Raw genomic sequence first — 23,170 nt, 5'->3', positions numbered from 1 at the left:
ACTACTCATAAATCATCTTCCCCCATGAGTCCTTTTCAAACCCAATGTCCTCTCTGGTTGAAGAATTAGGGGATCTCTTCTCTGCTCCCATATCACTTGGTATCTTTCAAATATCCTTATCATACTGTGTTGTTATTGTGACTCAGTTTCTCAGATTACCCCCCAGGCCATATGTGAGCACTCAGTTGTATGTGAGATGTGAATTACGTCAGCATTAATCTCTCACTCAGCACCCACCCAACTGCATCCAGAATCACCACTGAAATATGTGCCATGCCAGACTGCTTCCTTTGACCTGGTAGCATGTAACAGTTATCAATACCTCACAAGACAGCTGGAAGAACTTGATAAATTAGCAGGTGAAGTTTTTTTCACACTATCTAGCATGCAGTAGGTACTCTATAAAGGCTAATGGCTACTCAACAATCCTCTGATTACTTTAATGGCTTTTCTCTGCTCTGTTTTCAGCTCCCATGTGAGGACTTTCAGGCATACTGAACATGTTTTAAAAGTCATAACTTTTTTACACAGTGGTAAATCAAGCAAACTATTTCAAAAAAAGACAGTGAACAAAATTATCACCAGTGTGAAATTTAATTATTATTTATCATTATTAAGGACTTTGGAGCAAAGAAAGGAATTCCTAAGCTAGATAAGATAGAACTCAAATTATTTACAAATTTAGAGATCTCTTCCATCCAAATTTCCTTCAAAAAGTGTGTCATAAAAGGAGTAAAATGTCAAGGGAGTAAACAGAATATTTTTTACTTTCATCTTAGAAATTCATAAATTTGATTATATATGTCTCAAATTCAGGCATTAGGTATAAGTTTTAAGTATTTAAAACTAATTTGCAATTGGTGAATAAATATTTCTTGTTATATTGTAAATTCACTACAATTGGTGAATAAATATTTTTTTTTTATAGTGTAATTCACTACAGTGCAAAATCATAGAATTTAGAGCTAGAAGCTTCATATAGATGCTGGTCAAATCTTATTTCACATACATATGAAGGAAAACTGAGGGTTAGGGAGGTGACATGCCTTAGATAACATTCAAATTTCCCCTTGGAAATGCTCACCCAAGAACCTCTGATGGGTCTAATACTCAGGAAACATGTATATACATTTTTATATGCTTAGCATATTAGTGTTTTAGGTTTCCACAAAGTGTGACTGAATAGAATAATGTTGTTCACCCAGTAAGTATTTTATCAGTTATATATATATATATATAACTAGTTTATGGAATTCTGAGACATCAAAAATGTATTGCTGCTGGAACCTCACTTTAATCCCATTTATGGGCAGGTTTCACTATAAAGTAGATGGATGCACTGTGGTCCCGCATTAATGACATTAAGTCAGTGAGCTGCAAAATGACCTCGTTGTGAGGTGATATGATTTCCAAGATAAGAAACAATGGGAGCAGCATTATAGGGAGTATGCAGCATGTAATTACAGAGGTTTAATCACAATTTGACTAAGCAAAACAAATATGTGTAAAATAAAAATCTCCTGTTATCTTCTATATTTTTGATAGCAGGCCTCCTAACGGGCATGAGGTGATATGTCATTGTGGTTTTCATTTGCATATTCCTGATGATTAGTGGTGTTGAACACCTTTTCATACACCTGTCAGCTGTTCGTATGTCTTCTTTTGGAAAAAAACGTCTGTTCAGGTTGTTTGCACATTTTTAAGTTGTGTATTTTTGGATATTAACCCATTATCAGATATATATGGCTTGCAAATATTTTCTCCCATTGGTAGGTTGTCTTTTCCTTTTGTTAATTGTTTTAAGCAGAAGCTTTTTCAACATAGTCCCTCCTACCATTTTATTTTTGCTTTTGTTGCCTGTGCTTTTGGTGTCATATCCAAAAAATCATTGCTGAGATCATTGCCAAGGAGATTTTTCCTCTATATTTTCTTCTAGAAGTTTTATGGCTTCAGGTCTTATATTTAAATCTTTAATCCACTTCAAGTAAATTTTTGTATATGGTATAAAATAAGGGTCCAATTTCATTCTTTTGCCTGTGGATATCTAGTTTTTACACCATCTTTCTTTTTCTTTTCTTTCTCTCCTTTATTTGGATTTCTAGATACTTCTGTAAAGTGATACAGTTTATTAAGATCATTCATTCAATGTTCAGAAAACATGTATTGGTCACATATATTTCAGAAATTTAGTAGATGCTAAGAAAATGAGGTTAAAAACTGACTACCATCTAGAAGCTCAGATTCTAAGAGGGTTGTAGATAAGGAAACTGGCAAAGGATGAGGATTAACAGAGAGGAATGCTCAGTGTGCAGTGCTCAATATGAAGGCCGTGAATCCCAGAGAAGCATGACAAGTTTCCAGAAGAGGGAGTTATGATTATGCTGAGTTTTGGAGGGTGACATGCAGGTAGCTAGATAAAAGAAGGGGGTACAGTTGTTTTAGAAGGAGGAAACAGCAAATGCAAAGGCATATAGGTTTCAAAGAACATGGCACAGAATTCAAGAATTTAATTGTGACTAAAGTTTATGATGTGAATGAGGAATGATAAGCCATGAGACTGCTGTAGACATGAATCTGATTTTCTTCTATGAGGGCATTGGTCATCACTGGTAGCTTTTCAAAGGGGGAGTGACATGATCATATTGGTATTTTAGGAAGCTTTTAGGGATAGAATATAGCAGGGAAGCAAGAAAGGAGTCAAAATGAACAAAAAGGGTTCATTGATAATAAATATGTATTATGTGAATAAACGAATGAATGAATGAATGGAACATTGAATGAATCAATGTATTACCAAATTTAGCAGCTGAAGAGTAGTTGATGACTTTAGTAAGATTATTTTTATTCAATGGGATGGTTGAGATGGAAGACAAATATCAACAGGAGATAATGAACACAAATTACTCATTCAAAGTATTGATATTTAAAGCCAAATCTTATTTCATTGTTTTTCAAATTAGTTATTGCTAGTATGTAGGAAATAACTCATTATTTTGTTTATATATTGACTACATTGTTACTTTGATAACTATTTTATTAACCTTAATAGTTTCCCAGATGATTTGTTTTGTATTCTGGGTATAAAATTGTAATTTCTGAAAATAATAAGAAGTTTGTATCCTGAGTTCTAATATTTATATTGTTTATTTCTGTTTATGCTTTAATATATTGGCTGGAATTTACAGAAATAAGTTGAAATGATGGTGGTAGAAAGTTTTGTTTTGCTTTTAATGATGATGGAATGCCTCAATCATTCACACATAAGTTGATGACTCTGAAAGTAAGATATTTTAACATATTAAACTTAAGGAAGACCCATTCCAATGCTATTTTAAAGGCATTTAAAAAAATATTTAGAAGTTTTAAAATTTTATCAAATGACTTTTTGGTACCTTTGAAATTCAGATACATATTTTCTGACCAATTGATGTGTCCTGTTAAATTAGTCATTCCATGATTTTAAATTGTCTTTGGGATAAAATTTTCTTTGATATGGTATATTATTCTTCTGAAATAATGCTGAATTATATTTTCTATATTTTATACAGTATTTTAAAATATTTATGGCCATAAATAAGATTGTCTTTTACTACTTTATAATGCACTTTATCCTATTTTATATTTGAAGATGTAACCCAGAGATATTGTAAAATCAGCACAAAAATACTTGGACTGGTAATTAATCAGTTCATGATTGATGAGTCAAGAAAACTAATGCATTTCAGATTTTCATCAGTAAGGATCACCATTGAACTACATGAACTTGGGCAAATCTTTGTTTCTGGGGCTCATCTAGACAAATAAGTTCAGACTAAATGAACTCCAAGGTCACTCCATATCTAGCATTCTGCCAACTTGTATTCATAAAGAAGTCCCATAGCTTTATACTAATAAGCAAAACTGAACAAATAAGTTTAAGGGCTTATTAATTCTGTGTAAGGTAGCAATAAACCCTATCCTTACGACCCTGACAGATTTAGACCTCAGTTTAAAAAACAGAAACAAAAACTCAGTAGTTCATTGTTTACCTACTTGGGTCATGAGCAGTTGGAACTGAAAAATGTTGACCCTATTATTTATCTTAAATTGCATTTGAAGGCTGAACCAACCATCCTTCACTGTTTTGTTCAGCTCACCTGAAACATTGGATCTAAAGAGCACCAGATTGGGTGGGGGCGGGCATCAGGAGCCCTGGATTTGTGTCCCTCTTAAGCCATTTACTAGCTTTGTGACCTTAATGCAGTCACTTAACCCCTCCAGGCATCAGTTTTCTTATTTGTAAATGGAGAGAATTTAATTAATCTTTAGGCTTGCAAGTTCTATGGTATTAGAAGCCATAAATAAATAATTCCTTAATAAAACAACTGTAATTTATATAGTCATCTGAGGTTTACTTTTACACATATTGATCTCAATTGATCCTCTTAATGTAAGACAATTAGGCAAAGTATTCATGACCTTATTTCAGACTTGGGTCTAGACTCTAGACATCAGAGAATTTGGTAGTTTGTCCAATGTGCTTAGTAAGTGGCAGAGCCCCAGGTGGGGCCCAGGACTTCTGATTCTTCAGCTGTGTTTTTTTCTTAATATGATGCATTGTTTTTCATTAAATCCTGTAATCACTGTTTATACTTTTCAAGCATTCTGTTACATTTTTCAGGTCGTTAAATTATGAGGACTAACTATCCCTGTTCCTTTGGAGCTCAGCCTTGAAACTCTCTTTATTTATTATTTTAAATAATGTAACATATTAACATTTTGTTCATGTAGATGTTTAAATGATTTTTTGAAAAGTACTCCGTCTAATATTTATCCCTTCTTTTCCTGATTCTCTTTCAGATAGCAGTTCTGTGGATGAAAAGGTTTTAAATCATACTTTTTCTTCCCTCCTGAGGGATCTTGTCTTTTGTACATGTTTGTTTGTGATATATTAGACCTGTTTTGGTTCTTCTGTTTTAGTTGTGAAATGTGCATGTTATCCCAGCTTTCCATTCTTTGGTTGTCCTTTAAGTGTGCCCCCAATATGTTGCATTTATGAAGAGGTTACACCTTGCCAGCTGCGCTTACTTTAGCTTACACTTGCCAACCTAGGGGTCTGCTACGGTCAAACACATCATCTGTTCTTAAGTCTGGCTAATCATGACCTTCCTGACTGATTCATGATCTTCACTGCACATATCAAGTTTTAAAGGGCAAATAGTATTTGGAATATGATATCTATTTCCTGGATTCTGCCAATGCTTTTGTTTAAATGCTGACAGCTGATTTCAAAACCTCCACTCACAAAAGCACACTAGCTTTGACTTGGAGCTGACCCTGCTTAGCATTTGTCATACTAGGTGTTACGTGTGTAGTGCAGTTGACCCATGTCCCAAATTCACATACATACAGATGTAGTATGCTAAAAGCCTATTTGTTTTGTTTTGTTTTTCTCATTCTTTATTTAAGGCTCGAATAATAAGGGGCAATGATTTGGATGCTTCCAAATTCTCCGCACTCCAGGTATTTGGTGGGTAAGTACGTTCATAACCTTTGTAATTCATTTCTTTCATCGATGGTGTTTGTGTGGGATCTCAACATACATATTTTGAATGCAAGATGTTGCATGTTGGTACAACCAGTTAGCCTCACTGTTACATTCTTTTTACACAGTAAAGTAGCTTTTACAGTGTTTTCTTAATAAAAGAGACACATGCTCATGACAAAATATACAGTAATGCGAATATATGTGTGTATGTATGATTTTATATATACATATAATTACATTAATTATATTATTAATATATACATATAATTACATTATACATATATAGAAAGAAGAAAGTCAAAATCACCTAACCTATTTAGCCTTTATTATTATTCCACATACAAATACAACCACACAAATTTACATAAATAAATTCACATAATACAATTAATGCTATCTTTTGATCTGCTTGTTTGCACTTAGTAATGTGTGCATGAACATGTTTCCATGTCAAAAACTCAATAAATCTAATTTAACCATTATTTTTCACGGTTGTTTAGTACTGTATTTAATTGATATATCAAAATATTTAAAATTTAATCACAAAAATAGTGTATGAATTTAATTCTTCATGTAAAATACTCAAAGAAGAAGAATCCTCTTTAATGCCCACAGTTACACACTGGTATCAGTTTGGCATGAATGTTCACAGGTCCTCTTTGTGTACTTACATAGATATCAATATTTATATAAAATAAGTAGTTTTGTATTGTGATCTCTGTGTATTTTAACATAAATTAGGCCATTTTACATGTAAATAAATAAGCACTAATTTAATGATGGCTTTATACCAGGTATTGTTACAATTGTTTTGTGTCTAATGAATCATTTGATCCTTACAACAGCCTTATGAGGTAAGTACTGTTTTGACCCTCATTTTAAAATGAGGAAACCAACCCACAAAGCACTTAGAAAACTTTCCCTTAATACAGCTAGAAAGTGGCACAGTCAGTATTCAAACCCAGTTAGTCTAATTCCAGAGTCGGTGATCTTAATCACAATGCCATATTGCATCTGCAACTTGCTGTTTTCTTTCATTTTTTTCCCATTTAACAACATGCCTTGCAAAACCTTCCACTTTGTTATTTCTAAATGATGCAAATATTTAAAAACATTTATGCTATATTTATTTGTTCATTCTTCAATTAGCGGATTTTCCTGGTGTCATTATTGTAAATGACACTGTAGTAAACAATATACTTAAATTTTTAAAGTGTAAATTTGTGGACCAAAGCTTATACACAATTTATATATATATATATATATGGACGTACGCACACACTAACACATAGAGATGTATTAGACATTTTATAAGTGTTGAAATTTGAATGCATTTGTGTAGAGTATAAATAGAAGCAAAATTTAGATTCATGTTTTAGTTTTTTTTTTAGGCAAAAAGTTGCAGTTTTATTTATCATACTCTTATTCTTTTAAAATAAACCATTTTTTAAACACATCCATGTATTCCTTATTTTAAATAAAACATCTGTAAGATTTAAAGTTTCAGATTTAAAGCTCCTGCAAAATAAAATATATATACATATCATTTTGATTTTGATTTTCCCAAATAAGTGATTAAGATGTTATTTCTTTTGTGTCTATAACTTCAATGTCCTTAAAATAAATATTTGAAGAAGTACTCACATTCCTATTCTAATGGCACGATGATTTAAATAAGTTATAAAAACAAGCTATGGTAAAAGATCACTACAAATTACCATAGATATTCAGGTAATAAATAAACTTCTCTCTCTCCACTACCCCACACATAGTGTGTCTTTAAGTTTACTAAAAATGATAACTTGACAGATTGAGTAGAATGGTTCCCTTATAAAATAATTAAGTTGAATCATAATTTAATTATGAAAAAATGTTGTGATGTAGTGTCATGGTTCTGGAGGTTTGTCTCATTTTATGATCTTATAGATCCCACTCCTCCCCACCAACGATAGCATCCATCACTTTATAACATCTTAATTTCCTAATTCAGGTCTGAATATGAACTTTTATCATTTTCAAAGCAACAGAGTAATCTACACCCATGTTAAGTGCGTGCTGTGTAAATGTCTGAATAAAATACGTTGTCTTTGCATTTTGAATAGATAGTTTCCACAACATTATTTTCCCAGAAACTTCCTTTTCAAGGACTTTCCAAGAGATTTTGGAATTATGATGGCATGGAAAGAGGGTGATGATTTTCATTCATCAAAATAATTTGTCATTTCCTCCATGCTTATTTCCTCTTGAAGAACCTGAAGGGTGCATTTAAATATGTGCCATCAATCACAAGCTTTTTCAGAAAGATTTGCTTATTTTACTTTTTCTATAAGTATTTTAAAATATCTTCCTTAATAAAATGAAATACTATTATAATTACTATAAATATGACAACTTCTATTGTCCAAAAACATTGAGACTGGAGCAGATTTCAAAATGGGCAGTCATTGATTTTATTTGTGAATGCTACTACATCCTTCACTTCTCTACCTTCACCAACACTAATCAGTTCAGAGCCAAACCACATTTATCCTTCTCTCCCCCTTATCAAGTATCAATGAAAGAACAATCTATACACACTGATACCAGATAATGGAATTAACAGTTCTGCTTTCTGATTTTTGCTCTGCTCTCTGTGCCTTTCCTGTAAGTGTTGCTGGAAAAGATATCTCAAACTGCATTCTATTTGTTTCCATCCATCACAATAAAAATTCAGACAGGCTCTGGGAAAGGGATTGAAAGAGGGAGAGAAAAAGATGAGCAGAAAAAAGAAAGAGGGAGAAGGCTGGAAGGATGCGTGTTTTAATGAAATTGATAAAGTTAACGTTTTACAGCTTTTAGTGGTTTTATAAGATTTTGGTTACTTTAGTTATTTTTGTAAGCAAAGGGTTTTACAGAAAGCACACACGAAGACAGTATTAGAAGTAAAAGAGGTTAACTGAGGGGGAAGGGAGAAACATCTCAAAGATGAAATGGAGTGATAGCAGAAGTAGGCAAAAAAAAAGCCTTTGAACCTGATATGGGTCTAAAGTCTGTGAAAGGATAGGGGGAAGGAAGGAAGATGGGGGATGAAAAGCCTAAAACTAACTGCAGTGAGGCTATGAGAAAGTGTCATTCAGACCAGTGGAGAGTGCTAGAGATAAGTTTGCCTGTTACAGGAGTCTTGCATTGGGCATAAGTGGCCAGTTCTATTATTTCCAGCATGTTCAGTCATTGGTTGGGAGCAGTTTGGGGAGACTGTGGCCCTGGAATCAATGCTGCAATGGATTCTGGAGGTGTGGCAGCTGAAGAATGTCATCCAACTATACTGCTGTCAGCATATTTTCTCTAAGGGATATCTAAATGTTACATATTCATGGCTACCCAGCATCAATTTGATAATGCTACTTTAATAAATGATGATAAACAAAGTTATGTGAGTACCTTCTCCAAATATAAATCATCTTTCTAATTAGAATGGCACTCCTTTGGTGCTTTGATTGCTTATACCTTAAGTTCATCCTTCCTTGGATGTTTGTAGTCAGAGTTCTACTGGTTGCATTATGAGGAGCATTGCAAAGCTTCTGTATATACATATTTTTCTTTCTAAAAATACCTGAAAAGAATTCAGGCAAGTCTATAAAACACTGGTAAGGTTAGGGAAAGACAGTTTGGGAGAGGAGATTCTTAACTTCTTTGGTCTTTTCCTCTACTAGTCATCCAGATTCTTCTCAGTGGAATAGTTCTCATGGCACTGTTTCTTGAACCCACGTAAAGGAAGCTTTATTCTCTGCCCACAGTTCTGAACTAAGCTCTGTCTGCTTTCCTTAACCCCAGAAGTGTACTGATTCCTGTCCAACCACTACCAGGATTATTGAACCTTGTCAGGAAAGAGGCAGTGGTGAGAGACGTGATATAAAACAGAGAGAGGGAAAAATGGAGAGGGATACTGTTGAAGGGCAGGACATGAAGAGATTGCCAGATAGAAATAGAGAAGTTTCTGTTTTGACCTCATTTTCAAATAGGTACAAATGCCAAAAAAATAAGAAATATGTGCTGTGCTTTCCAAGGTTGTTCAGTTATTGCCATGAACAAATAAATTGGTGAATGTGAAAAAGCCAATTATCAGCCAAAGTTTTTTTACAATTCCTTTGTTTTCTTTTTTAATTTACCTTGATTGAAGTAGTGATTTTTGTTACTATTGTAGAACCTAATATGAGTTAGATTGTATGGTATATGGATATAGCTGGTTTAAAATACTCTTGATATTTGTCATAGTTCTGACAATGGTTTTGTATTTCTCTGTAAAGTTTAGAAGATTATATACGGTCCTCATGCTCATTTCCCCACTTCTAGTTGTGGCTTCCATGTTTAGCCAGGGCCTAATATCATCCGTGTAAAACAGAAGCTAAGGTTCTTCTTTACTCTTCACGGGCTCTTAATCTACGTCATAGCAGTCATATTCTCTTTAGTAGCTGAGAACTTTTTGTTTCAGTTTTTCCTGCCTATTCCACAAATATGTTTCTTCCCCCTCAGGAAATTTCCCGACTTCTCAAGCAAGGGTCAGAAATTCTCCTAAGCCTAAACAATGGCTGTTTCCACTGCTATACTCCCTTCCCCATGGGTCAACAGTTTACCCTACACATTCTTACATGCTCTGAACCAGGTTTACCAAGTATTAAGAAAATGACAGCCCCCACATAACAGTTTGCTTTAATCACAGTAGCAGGTCATTCTTTGAAGGCAAACAGAAGCCTTTGTCCTTGACTTTTCAGTTAGTATTTGTATGAAAGAGCTTTCTTTCCCACCAGAGGATTTGCTACAGGAGTTCACTGTAGATTTAGGTAAGAATGAATTAGGGATTATTAATTATTATAGAGGTTGTCAGATGCAAACAGGACCCACTTTCACAATTCATTACTGTACAGCAGTTTAGTCACCACACCCATATTTTTCTTCAACTTATTTTTATTTGCATTGCCATCAACCTCAACAAAAACCTAGTATATTAGTCTATTTCTGTTGCTTATAACATAAATACCAAAAACCAGATGATTTATAAAGAAAACAAAGTTTATTGTTTACAGTTTCGGAGGCTGGGAAGTCCAAAGTCCAGGGAACACATCTGGTGAGGGTCTTCTTTGGTGGTGGCTTTACAGCAGTGCAGGGGTCTCACATGGCAAAAAATGGCAGAGCAGAGAGAGAATAACCTCCTCATGTCCTCTCCTTTTAAAGCCCTCATAACCATGCCCCTGACCACCATTATTAATCTATTCACTACGGCATGGTCCTACAATCCAATCTAATCCCCTCTTCAAGGCCCACCTTTCAATTACCTTTCTTTTGGCCTATTTCTCTCTTTTAGAATGGGAATATGTACCAATGTTTGTCTCACCATTGTATTTTGGAAGTAGATAATTTGTTTTGGTTTCACAGGTGGGACTATCCTGTTCTTCCTTCATCAGTTCCTTTCTCCACATTAAATTCAGTCTATACTGTTAAAGATGTTTTTAACGGCTCTTCTTTTTCTGCAATATAAAATATAGATCTTTGCACATGGCTTTGAACATCTATCCTGATTTCTACTTTTTTCTTTTTATGATAAGGAAGTATCATCTCCCTTTTCCCTGTTTCCACTTGTTTGTGTTATTCTTATAGAATATATTAGTTTCTTAATTTGCATAAATTTAATAAGGTTATTATCTTCCAGCTTAATTTTAAGCTCTTAAAGCATTTAAGGAAATTTGACTTGCTTAAATCATTATAGGAGGAATGACCCCTGGCATCTCTTAGCTAGTGTCAGACACAATCATGACATAGGGGAGTGACAGCAGGCAGAAAGAAGCCTCATGTGGAATGAGGGGACGTTCCAACTGTACCCTGGACTCTTGATTGTACCAGGCCCTTTCGTCCTTAGCACCCTCCCTGCAGTCCTCCCACAGAACAGACATGTTATATACGATACTCCAAGGATTCGCCTAGACAGAGAGTCTTTTGATTAGGAAAGCTGACAGCAATAAGGCCAACAACTTTCTAAAACCCATGTAGCAAGAAATGGTTGCTATGCCATTGGCTTCCTGTGTCCACAAATACAACCTTTCTAATTTTGCCTATCATCAGCTCTAAGATCTCTAGTTCAGGGTCAGTCAAATGCTCCACTAAGCTCTCTTGGAAATTAGTCAGCAGCATTTGATATTTTCTCTATTTTGAAAGTCATAGGATTATTAAAGTAATTTTTTTTTTTTTTTTTTTTTTGGCAGCTGACCAGTACAGGGATTGAACCCTGGACCTTGGTGTTTTCAGCACCACATTCTAACCAACTGAGCTAACCAGCTAGTCCTTAATAAAAGGAAATAAAATGAAATTAGCCATAATGATCATACTAGGATGACTATTTCAAAGTGTGGATCCAGGAGACATCAGGATCACAATAATCCAACCCTTTAGTGGGAAATACACTTTGGCACAATGTATGTGGAAGTAAGATAAAGTTTACTATCTGCAATCTAAAAAAATCTTATAAATGCCATTGTTTTCTTGGGGTGGATTATAAATAATTTCTTTTGTGTATTTTTTTTTTCCTAAATAGTTAGTGGCAAAGAATGCTTAAAACTAGCTTAAAGGAATAAGAAAATAAAGCTGTCATGCTCAAGCTACTAATACTTCATAGTTTACCGAGTTATAGATTAATACCTTTCTCATAATCTTATTTTCTGGTCTGAGTTTGTAGCTTAACATTCTTTCCTACTCAGTAATAGACTGTAAACTCAGGAAGAACACTTGGGCATTAGCCACAGTCAATCCGGGTATACTGTATAAGACTCCCCCCGTCATCTGGTAATGAAGGAGAATAAATCCCTCAGTCCTTACATATCTACATGAAACCTGATATCTACGCTAATAGAGGTCATCTTCTGTGCTTAGGTGACAGACCATAGAAAATTCTCCCCCCAAGTCACATTTTTACTTCCATTATTTAATAGTAATTAAGAATGCAAAAGGTCAGAATGATCCTGGGTTGCAGGCAAGGGCAACCCCAAATTTTACTCATTGAGTGAAAGCCGCTCTTTCATTCTTAAGGAAGATATGATAATATTTTAGATCCAGAAGATGCATGTGATCCCACGTCCATATCAACCCAGGACATAGATAATGGCTCCACTTCAGGGAAGGAAACACAACTACCATCAAATCTGACAACTTTCCTTTAGCCTGTTTCTGGCACTGGAGCCTCCCTTAACTGATGTGCACAACACTGGTTGGCTCCTCAAAAAGAGCTCGCTTTTTCCTTTATCTTTAGATGACTACCAATCAAAGGAATCACCCAACAAGAAGTTTGCCTTTCCTTGGTTTCTATGAGCCAGTAATTCTACTTCATAGTACTCATGACACACTTTAAAGGAATCCTGAACCATGTATTTACAAAAGACTAGCATCTCGTGAGACCATCTCAATTTTAGATATAAAAGTTGCATCATACATCCAATTTCTGAGACCAATCTTTTCTCAGTTAGAAAACTAAGTCCACCAGCACAAGCTTAAGCACAGTGCTACTCCTGCATCCTCACCCTCATGACTCCCATTTAAGATTTCTTTTCTCATTCCAGGATCTTCCTCAAAAAGCTACAAAGACCTCTCAAGCTAGTATTAGTCAAATTCTCTTCTGGCTTTGACCACTGCAGGAGAATCCACCTAATATAGAGGCTGTTGGGTACAGTTTAGCCTCAGAAAAGTAAAATTCCTAGTTAAGATACCAAAGGAGAGTATATTTGTGGAAGGGAAAAAAAGCCATGTAGACGAACAATATTTTTCTAAAGTCTTCACTATGTTCAATTTGCTTGTTGAACATTTACATATTACTATACATTCTCATTTCTTTAAAACAGATCCTTAATCATGACCTCTAAGTCTCTAGCTTGGCTTAAGTTAATTAGAAAATCAATGTATCTTAGATATAACACACAAAGTCAAATTTAATCTTCTAGTTCCTTCTGGATATTCTGTGAGTTTGAGGAGTAGCAAATTAAAATTACTGATGCATCCTTTATGAAAACAGTATTTGAGTAATCTTAAAACAGTGCCATTCAGTAACTACGGAAAATATCACATTACGACAAGCAGAATGATCACTTGTCTTAGAAAATTACCAGCTATTAGCCCAAATCCTTCAAAATAACCCCACTTAACAAGATGGAAATTGTAATGAATGCCATGGTTCCTAAACATGCTAATTCTTTCCAAAATGTAATCGATATTGCTGTTGAGCATATTTAACCTATATAAAACATCTTAGGAGAAAAAAAGGTAGAGCACTGAGGGTGAACATTACATTTCCCAGTAAAGCATATATAGAGTATGTTCTCTAGTCTCTTTTAATAAATAAATACTGTATTCCTTACAGGTTTATAACATAGATTCCCTCTTACAGGCAGACTATATAATAGTACGATAGAACAATAAAATAATCACTGCTAACATGCTTCTATAATCTCTTCCTTACTCATTCCTTGCTTACCTATTTAAATTGACAGGTTTGATTAATCCATAACAGTTTTTTAAATATTAAACAACTTCCTGCCAGAACTGCACTGTAATTGTCATATATGACAAACTCTGAATCTAAGATTAGCAGATTAAGATAGTTCTAGGTTTTTAGTCTATCTTAGCATTTTGAAACAGTATGAAATATGATAGGTAAATATTAAAAAGCATTTTATATGTCACTTTAAAAATAAGACAATGTCTCAAATTTATAATTATTATAATGGTATAATAACTAATAACTTTCTGAAATGTTATAACAGGCCCATATCTAGGGATTATTTATATATTACTTCCTTTAATCCTCACAACTTTTTGAAATAGCAATTATAATTATTATTCTCATTTTTCAGATGAGGTTACTGAGGTTTAGAAACATTAAGCATGGTCAAAGTCAACCAGTGACCAGGTTATCAGAGCTGAAATTTGGACTATGTTTACCTGACTTTAGGACTTGATTGCTTTGCTATTATGCCAAATTGATGCAATTTGCAAATTAATAGTGCTTATTTATGGATCAGTTCCATTACATATTTTATTAAATTTCATATATATGTTATATTTTGACCTTAACATTTTATTATGTATTGCTCCGACAAGGTTTCTAAGTAGGTGTATTAAATAAATGTTTTAGATATATTTCTATCTAGATTCCAGAAAGATATTTGCTAAGGATTTCAGAATGTTCCCTAGAAAAATATCGTGTAGATAAAGTAACAATGGGTTGAATGGACCCAAAGTGTGGTAATTCATGAGTGATATTGTACTCAAGGAGAGGCTCTTAGTGGAATATTTCAGGAATTCCTTTTAGATAAATTATTTTTTAATTGAACTAGATGGAAATATAAAAGATTTGCTTGTAAGATTTGAGGGTCAATTCAGACTGGGCAAAATAACTACTGTAGTGTATTAGATGATGAAATTTATGTCTAAAAGATCTTAGCATATACATATTAAAACAATGAGCTGAATCTAGCAAGATGAAGTAAAAATAGTATATCAGTAAAGATAAGCTTGGTTACAATATGGTAACAAGCAGCTACCAAATTGCAATATATAAATCAAATAAAGGCTTATTTCTTGCCCATACAACATTTCCAATGCATATATACAGGGGAGGAGAGTGCACTTTGCTCTTCATAGTTGTTCAGGGAACCAGGGTGGCAGAGGCCTTGTCTCAATACACGCTTTCATGATTTCACTGCAGGCAAATTAGCATGTGGTAAATCACGTCTAACTCCTAAAACTTTCACAAAGTGACATACCTCATTTCTGTTTGCATTTTATTGGACAAAGCACATGGCAATAGCTAGGTTTAAAGGGAGATTTGTAGAGCAATCCTACCATGAGTCTGAAAGGAGAAAAGAACTTCTGAACAGTCCTAATTATCACAATCAGGAATAAATTGAGTTTATAAACTTGACTCTGTAGTAGAGTCAACTCATGAAATAGTCAACAGTTTAAAGAAGTATAGTTTACTGGCAACACATGAAAAAGTCTAGAATTACGTTTCAAATTAAGTCTCAAATTAAGTCAGAGCATGATGAAGCCAGGAAAGCATTCATTGAGAAAAGGGCAGACTGCAGAACAAGGAGGTAAACTCCTGTTGCTGATAGAGCCCCACTGCTTCTCGGGACTGCTGTGCTTAGTTCAAGACACAACACATGAACAGGGTTTGGGCCAAAGAAAAAGCTTGTAGATCAAACAAGCAGATTGAAAAGGGGTCTCAAATCAGACCATAAGAAAAACCTCCAAGAACTGGGGAAGCTGGATCTGGAAAAGAGAAGGTTCAGGTGAAGACTACGTTAGAGGTTTTTAAATATATAAAAGATTAGGTATGGAAAAAGGACTAAATTGTCTTGAGCATCCCAGAAGGAAGAACATGGATCATTAAAGAAATCGCGTGTGGGCAGACTTCTGCTCAATATAAGGAAATATTTCCAACAATAAGAGCTATCATTGTAAAAGCTAAGATTCTCATTTCTGCAGATACTTAAATAGCCTGGGTGATCACTTGCTAGAAACATTGCAAAGGAAATTTAAATATCAGATGTTTCATTCCTCAAAGCCTCTTTTTTAAAAAATTAATTTATATTTTGGCTGCTGGCTGGTAAAGAGATCTGAAAAAGCCTTTTCAATCTTAAGATTCTATTACATCCTATTCTAATTTTATATCCTGTCCTGATGTAATCACTGTATCAGTTGGAAGTTGCTACGTAACCAACCACTCCAAAACTCACTGGCTTAAAGCAACGAATCCTCTTATCTTGTCTGCACTCACTCACATATGTACAGTCAGCTGGAGAGGAGCCAGTTCTCATGTGTCTAGTGGTTGTCTGGGCTATTTATTGTCTGGGGCAAAAGGAAAGGACTAGGCTATGTGTTCCTCATCACCCAGCTGGCCAGACCAAACTTGTTCGTATGGCAGTGACGAGATTCTAAGGGAACAAGTGGAAGCAGGCAAGGCTACTTGAATCTAGGGCTGAAACAAATAACCATCACTTTTGCAGCATATTGTTGTACTAAACAAGGCATTAGTCCAGCTAAGATTCAGGGAACGTAGAAATAGACTCTTCCTCTTTATGCGAGGAGTTAATAACTGAGGCCACTTTTTGCAATCTAACATGATCATATGTACCTACAATTAAATATTATCCAGGTTACATATTTTTCATAATTCAAAGAAAATAGAATGTTATTTTATATACTTACTTCCACTCACAACATAGCATTCTCTGTAATATGGAATAATAAAAAACAGCAATTGCCATAGAAACATCAGAATCTCATTTTAGTATTTACCAAATTATCTCAGTTACAATACAAGGTAAAGAGTTATTTACTTTTCAGATGGATAAAGTATGCTGCAAATTTAAGAAAGGAGATATTTCTGTTTGAAGTTATCAGGACAGACTTTATGGAGAGGGTGGCATTGAATCAAGATTTGAAGTTTGGATACAATTCTGACATTTGACTATGGAAAAGAAAATGCAGACCAGGAAGCAGTCCAAAGATTTGAATAGCAACATGAGCAAGAAAATGTTTATTAGACATATTGTATCAGAGCATGTGGAGGAGAGAAGAGGGAGGTATGTTTAGAAAGGTAAGTTGAAAGTCCAAATGTCTGACTAAAGATATTAAATACATTAATCTTTGAATAATGTATCTATAACTCGGAATACCTGCATGTTATGAAAAATGACTCAGGACTCAGGCTTTCTGGGACCATGGTGATCAAACAATAACTACTGGTTGAGGATGACAATGAGAGGGAAGAAGTTGGCAAATTTATATTTACAAGATTGTATAGTTTTCATTAACCAGAGTAGAATCATCTGCCAAAAGTATAGGAAACTCAATTTTTAAAAAGATATTAGTCTACAGAATCAAGTGCACTCAGGCATAGCAGGCATCTCTTTTGCTTTGAGGACTTTTACACTGTCAACCATGATAAGCATCACTGTAACTCCTGATCATTATCTTCATGTTCAGACTCTAAGGTGCCAGGTAGGAAAGGCCAGAGCATGATATTTGTAGAAGTCATCGCTGCTCAGAACGATCTGAGTACAAATCTTTTCACACAAGGTGACACCATCTGCCACATAATCTTTATGGATAAAGTTCCCTACAGGAAAACAATACTTGAAATAGTTGTTCCAGAGTCACAGAGTGATAACTACAGGATCTTATGCTTTAGAAGATTCCCCAAGTTTAATGATAAGATACTTTTGTTTATATCAAGTGTGGGAGGCACAAAACTATAGAGCAAGAGTGAATGAAATCAGGGATTGTATCTAACAGAGTATCTATCTAGGCCAGAGCTGGGACTCAGATTTGTTCAACGTGATGTGATATGTGAAAACTTTCCAATGTATACATTTGTCTCCATCAGTTTACACAGGGTCTTAGGAGAGTAAAGAACTTGGACAGTGCCCACAATTGGGGTTCAGACCTACACATACAAAGACTGGATCAGTAGTAGGGAAATTGATAGGCCACCGAATTCAGGAAGGGCAGTAGGGTGCCCGTGAGAAGTCTTACTTTAAAAGAAAAAAGAGCCTGGCATGGTAATTCAGACCTAGCAGTAAGACCTGAATATCAGAGGGAAGAAATTCTTGTCACTGTGTGTGTGTGTGTGTGTGTCTTAAGCCATCCTGACCTAGCCATACTGGTTGTATAGGTAATTTGGGGGGAGAAAAATAATAGAATTATATGTGGACTTAAACTGTTTCTTAAGGATCCAAGCAAAACTGCTAAAGTGCTACCTCACCAACTGGGTGCAAATAACTCAGATAGTACAAATTAGAGATAAAACACTAAGTGAGGGCAAATAATACCTTCAGTTCTTCCAGTCAGTCAGTGGGACTTGAGGAGGGGAAAATCCTATATTGCCTCTGAGTAAAAGACCGACAGTAATGTGATCTAGTTACAAATGCATAGAGACTTCGAATTAGAAGGCCTAGTTTTAAGTCTTGGCTTTATCATTTATTGGCTGTGTGTTTGGACAAGTCACTTAACTTGTGGGTCTTAAGGCCTCATTTGAAAAATGTGGATTATAATGATAATCACATTATAATATAATCACAGGATCATTTAGAGTATCTCAGCTTTAAAAAAAATCTAGCACATATTATAGAAAATAATAGTTTTATAATACATTATAGGAAAAGTAAAGCTTTGCCCATGGTTACCAGAGGTTTCCTGGAACCTGAGGGGTTTTCCTAGGCTGTAGAACTTTCAATGCTAACATTAGGAAACCCTGAGCAAACCAAGATGAGTTGTCTACCCTAAGGGGTCTGGGGGACTCTGGCTGCCCCAACTGGCCACTGAAAGGGTTCTTCTGAGATGAACAGCATACCTGTAAGACATGTATAGCTCACTAGAAGCCTCATTTAGAGAATTAAATTAGTCAACATAGTTTTATCTATGCAGCTCTACTCCTCTGGGCTTCTGCCTGCGAAAATGCATGGATTCGAGCTTGGAAAAGTAATTGCCTACTACGGACCTCTACTTTGCAGATTTTATTAGCCATAATTGTTTGACCTTAGAAAATAGGAGGATTACATCTCAAGAAGCCAAAGTAGAGCCCATCTTCAGAAAAACAAAGAAACAGAGAAGAGAGGGGCCAAGAGGTAGGATGGGGAGTCTCTTTCTGAACTAAATGATTTTCTGAACTGAACTGAGTGATGAGAAGGAGAAATTTGTAGAACAGAAGCTTGTTCTATTGGCCCTTTGAGAGAGTAAAGTCATTAGAGCTCAGCAGGGCCTCCCTTTCTAAAAACTTTGATGTTCAAATAAAGACAAGGCAGATATTCGCAAACTTCTTCCCTCTCAGTGTGTGTTACAGTGTTGTTTTCTGCTTTTAATATTAGTTTCTTATCCTCTCAACTGCCAGCAGTGTTTACCTTTCTATCATTGCAAACGAGCATGGGCAGTGTTTTGTTTCATTATCTTCGGCAGAAGGGCCCACTTTTTGTTGGAGTCAAAGCTGGAAACAGATCTTGCTACTGCCTAGAAACTTACCACTGCTTGCATCAAACCATTAAACATCTCCCTCTGGCAATGTGTCACCCTTATTATACTTTAGTTATTTCATGCTCACTATTAAGCAGATTGCAATAAAACTGTCTAGTAAACATGCTGATATAATAATTTCTAAGTTTCTCTGGCATTCAGTTTCTATTTAGACCACTAGACCAGGTAGAATGAACATAGTAAAAGTCTGACACAATATAAATATCAATTGATTTGAGTAGAGAAGACAACTAAAAGAAGAAGACAGTGTCATTTCAATCAAAATCAAGTAAACACATTTGTTGAGGGTATGCCAAGCACAAAAGCACTGTTCATTCTATGGGTATTATTATTATTATTATTGTTATTAAAGTAGAGGTTGCAAAAGCATAAAGCCATCTCTCTCCTTATGCATGTTGTATTTAGCTAACAATGTAGTTGAAACGATAAGACAGACCATAGAAACCAGAAAGAAAAACCAAGTGGCCTTGTGGCTAGAATGTGCCTTAATGATCTCTTGGCATTTAAGGCCCTACTTCCGGCATGACCAATAACTTGAGCATGGGAATTAGTGGTCCAGTTTTGCAAATTTATAAGGCTCATAAGGCATATTATTGTGACTTAAGATTTTGAATACAGGCCTCTGCCAGATTAGGAAGAGTCTTAATCAACAGCTAAGAAGCAAGGGGATTTTTTTACCTATGTTTTTTCCAACCTGTTTTTCTAACTCTAAATATCTGAAGGATATTTGGTTCATCATTGGGGCAGTGTTGCACCAGAGAAAGTACTAGAATCATGGGAAGGCAAGGGAAGTCACGTGTACCTTCTTCTTTCCTTAGATATTATTTTCATATCACCTGCATATCCTGTTCTTCCTTGAGCAAAATAACAGTTTTAGTCAATGAGAAGCCAGCAAAGGCATTTAAACAGTGAGTTTAAAAAAAAATAAATCTTTGTTGTATAAAGATTGAGGTAAAAGGAGTATATTATATGTATTGGAAGCCAGGCAATTGGAAGACTTATGGAATATTTCTGACAAAGGAGCTCACAGGGGCTATTTTGTCAGAATAAATGATGAATTCAACTTTTAGCATGCTCAGCTTGGAAAAAATATGAGAAGATTTAAATGTTGGGTAGACTTCTAAGAGTGAGTGAAAGTTTAGGACAGGTGTAGCGATCTGAAATCCAACTCTACAGGAGTGCTAGCTACACGGAATGGCATAGACAGAGCATAGAAACTTAAATTGAATGAGAAAGAAGGATGCAATTACACCTTCCTCACAATACATCCTACTTTGTTCTCTATATCAAGTAACAAAATTATGACACATGCTACTGTTATAGGAATTATGATAAATTGTTGATCACTACAGGACATCCTTGACTTACTTGTGTTCCAAGAAAACTAAATTACAAAGGTCCAAAGTCATTTATCTTCTCTTTTCAATTTAAAAATGGAATTCATAAACTTTAAATCTGATGTAAGACTCTAATGTCTGTAATCAAATTCTAGCTAAATTGCTATTCAACAGTGTAACCATGGAAAAGTTGCCTAATTTCTCTAAAATGATTTTTTTATCTGTATAAGGAAACAATTACAATTTTCATCCCATTTAGTTGCTATGAGTATTAAATGCACCAACATATGTAAACATTTAGCACAATATGTGGTACATAGAAAACATATGTTTATTACATGTTGGTCATTAGTAATTGTTCTATGTTTTAAAATATGCTTAAATATTTACATCTTTGATATATTTCTGAAAATGAGTTTAAGATTTTAGAGATCAAACTATATTTTAACGAGAACTTAAGGGTTCACACCCTTTGGAACGTGAAAAATCCCTAAATTTGCACATTCAGGTTGGACTATGATATATCCACCCAAGGGGGACAAAGAAAATACAGTGTAGATAACAGGACAGCCCCACAAATAAGCAAAAGAGCTTAGCTGATCCATACTCAGCGGATTGTTGTGAAAAAAACTCTTTGATCTATATTTCATTTCAGCATCACTCTATAAGTTCAAAAGTAAACAGGAACATTAAGCTGACCATCTTGGACACAGAGAATGGAAGTCTCAGGCTTGCATATTAGTTATAAGGCCACGGCTGGCTGTGAGGTACATGTACCCAGTTTGGCAGCAGTAGAAAATGATTTCGTCCAGTGAAGAAAGTGTAGCTGGCCAATTTAAATATTTATTGTTTTAATTTTATTTCAATGAACTGGGAGTATTAATAATAACTGCTACAATTTCTCCTATAAAGGGAATAAATACTTCAATATTTATTTTTATAAGTTTATCATTTTCTTTTTGTTTTGGTGTTTTTGTGTTTTGTTTTTTATTGAATATCGTAACCCTTTTTGTCAGTTATCTTTAAAAGTTTGACTTTTTCCAGCAATTGCAAGTCTGTGTCAGGGAGGGACTTGTAGTTTTTCTACAGCATAGATTTTATGTTGGTCATCCAACATTCTCATTTCAATGCAGCTTTGCTCTCTAGTCATTAGGAAATCACATCTGATAGAGTCATATTGTGAGAAAAACCCATATTCCTGAAAGGGTAAGGTGAGCCCAGGCAAGTGGCTAACATATAATTCCCAGTAATTTCACTAGAAGGCAGAGATTGGTTCATTTCCCTGTTTGGTTCACTGTAGGGCTCATCCCCTGTGATTACAGAATCTAGAGACCTGATTCCCTTGGCTTGCACCATCATCACGTCATGGATGGACTGACCAGAAGGCATTCAGACCACCTGGGCCAGCCCTTGCAATCAGAGAGAGAACATTTGAAATACTGTGTGTGGCCTCATACTAGAAGATCTCCTGGCAAAGAGATTTTAAAACCTCATCTCCCTCTCAAAATCATTCTGATACATTATCACCTTACTCTCTGATAAAGATTCTTTTTTTATCAAAGCCAGAGTCTTGCTTTTAAAACAGTTTCTCTTATTATGTCTTATGTCCTTTAAGATCAGTTCCAAGAAATACACAGCTCCCTGGCTACCAGTGAGAAAGGTTTCCTGGATCTTCCTCCATCCCCTTTGATTGCATCCAATGCAAATAAGTTTATTCCTTGGTTAACACGATTTTTTGTTTATGAAAAAGGAGGAACCAGTAACCAAGGAAGATACACCTCTAGAAGCTAGAAAAGATGAGAAACATTCTCCCCTGAGGCTGCCAGAAGGAACGCAACCTTGCAGAAATCCTAATTTTAGGACTTCTGACCAAAGATGTAAGATAATAAATCTTACAGTTTTATTTTATTTTATTTTATTTTATTTTAGTGGCTTAGTATTGGCATAAGCTACTAAATTTGTAGTAATTTGTTATTATCAGCAATAGGAAACTAATACACTCGCCTTCCTTTTTTTTTTTCTTAATGCGTCTAACTCATTTTCAAACAGTGCTGCCAGAGCACTTTGCATCTTTTGGAACATCCACTGTTCTTTTTGGTTTCCTATCTTCTATCCTATACAGTGTGCTTCATTCTATAACCAGAGACCCTTGTGCAAATTCGCTACCATTGCTTCTTCAGGATTGGTATTGCTTCTATCATCAATCTAACAGAAGCTATTTATCCAGTATCCACAAGGCACTTAAAGCTGTTCT

The 23,170-nt window shown here is 35.0% G+C and overlaps 1 protein-coding gene across 2 annotated transcripts in view; it reads left to right on the top strand.

Annotated features, from left to right (window-relative positions):
- The window catches only part of UNC13C (unc-13 homolog C), a 568,114-nt gene that overhangs the window by 101,911 nt on the left and 443,033 nt on the right, over positions 1-23,170 (top strand). For both annotated transcript variants that reach the window (XM_063089570.1, XM_063089569.1), the window contains exons 2-3: positions 4,840-4,862; positions 5,449-5,513. In XM_063089570.1, coding sequence (XP_062945640.1) covers positions 4,840-4,862; positions 5,449-5,513 — 88 coding nt within the window. The remainder of the gene's footprint in view (positions 1-4,839; positions 4,863-5,448; positions 5,514-23,170) is intronic.

This window comes from Cynocephalus volans, chromosome 3 (genome assembly GCF_027409185.1).
Source record: "Cynocephalus volans isolate mCynVol1 chromosome 3, mCynVol1.pri, whole genome shotgun sequence".
Classification (NCBI taxonomy): domain Eukaryota; kingdom Metazoa; phylum Chordata; class Mammalia; order Dermoptera; family Cynocephalidae; genus Cynocephalus; species Cynocephalus volans.
This window is presented reverse-complemented; position numbering and strand designations above follow the sequence as displayed.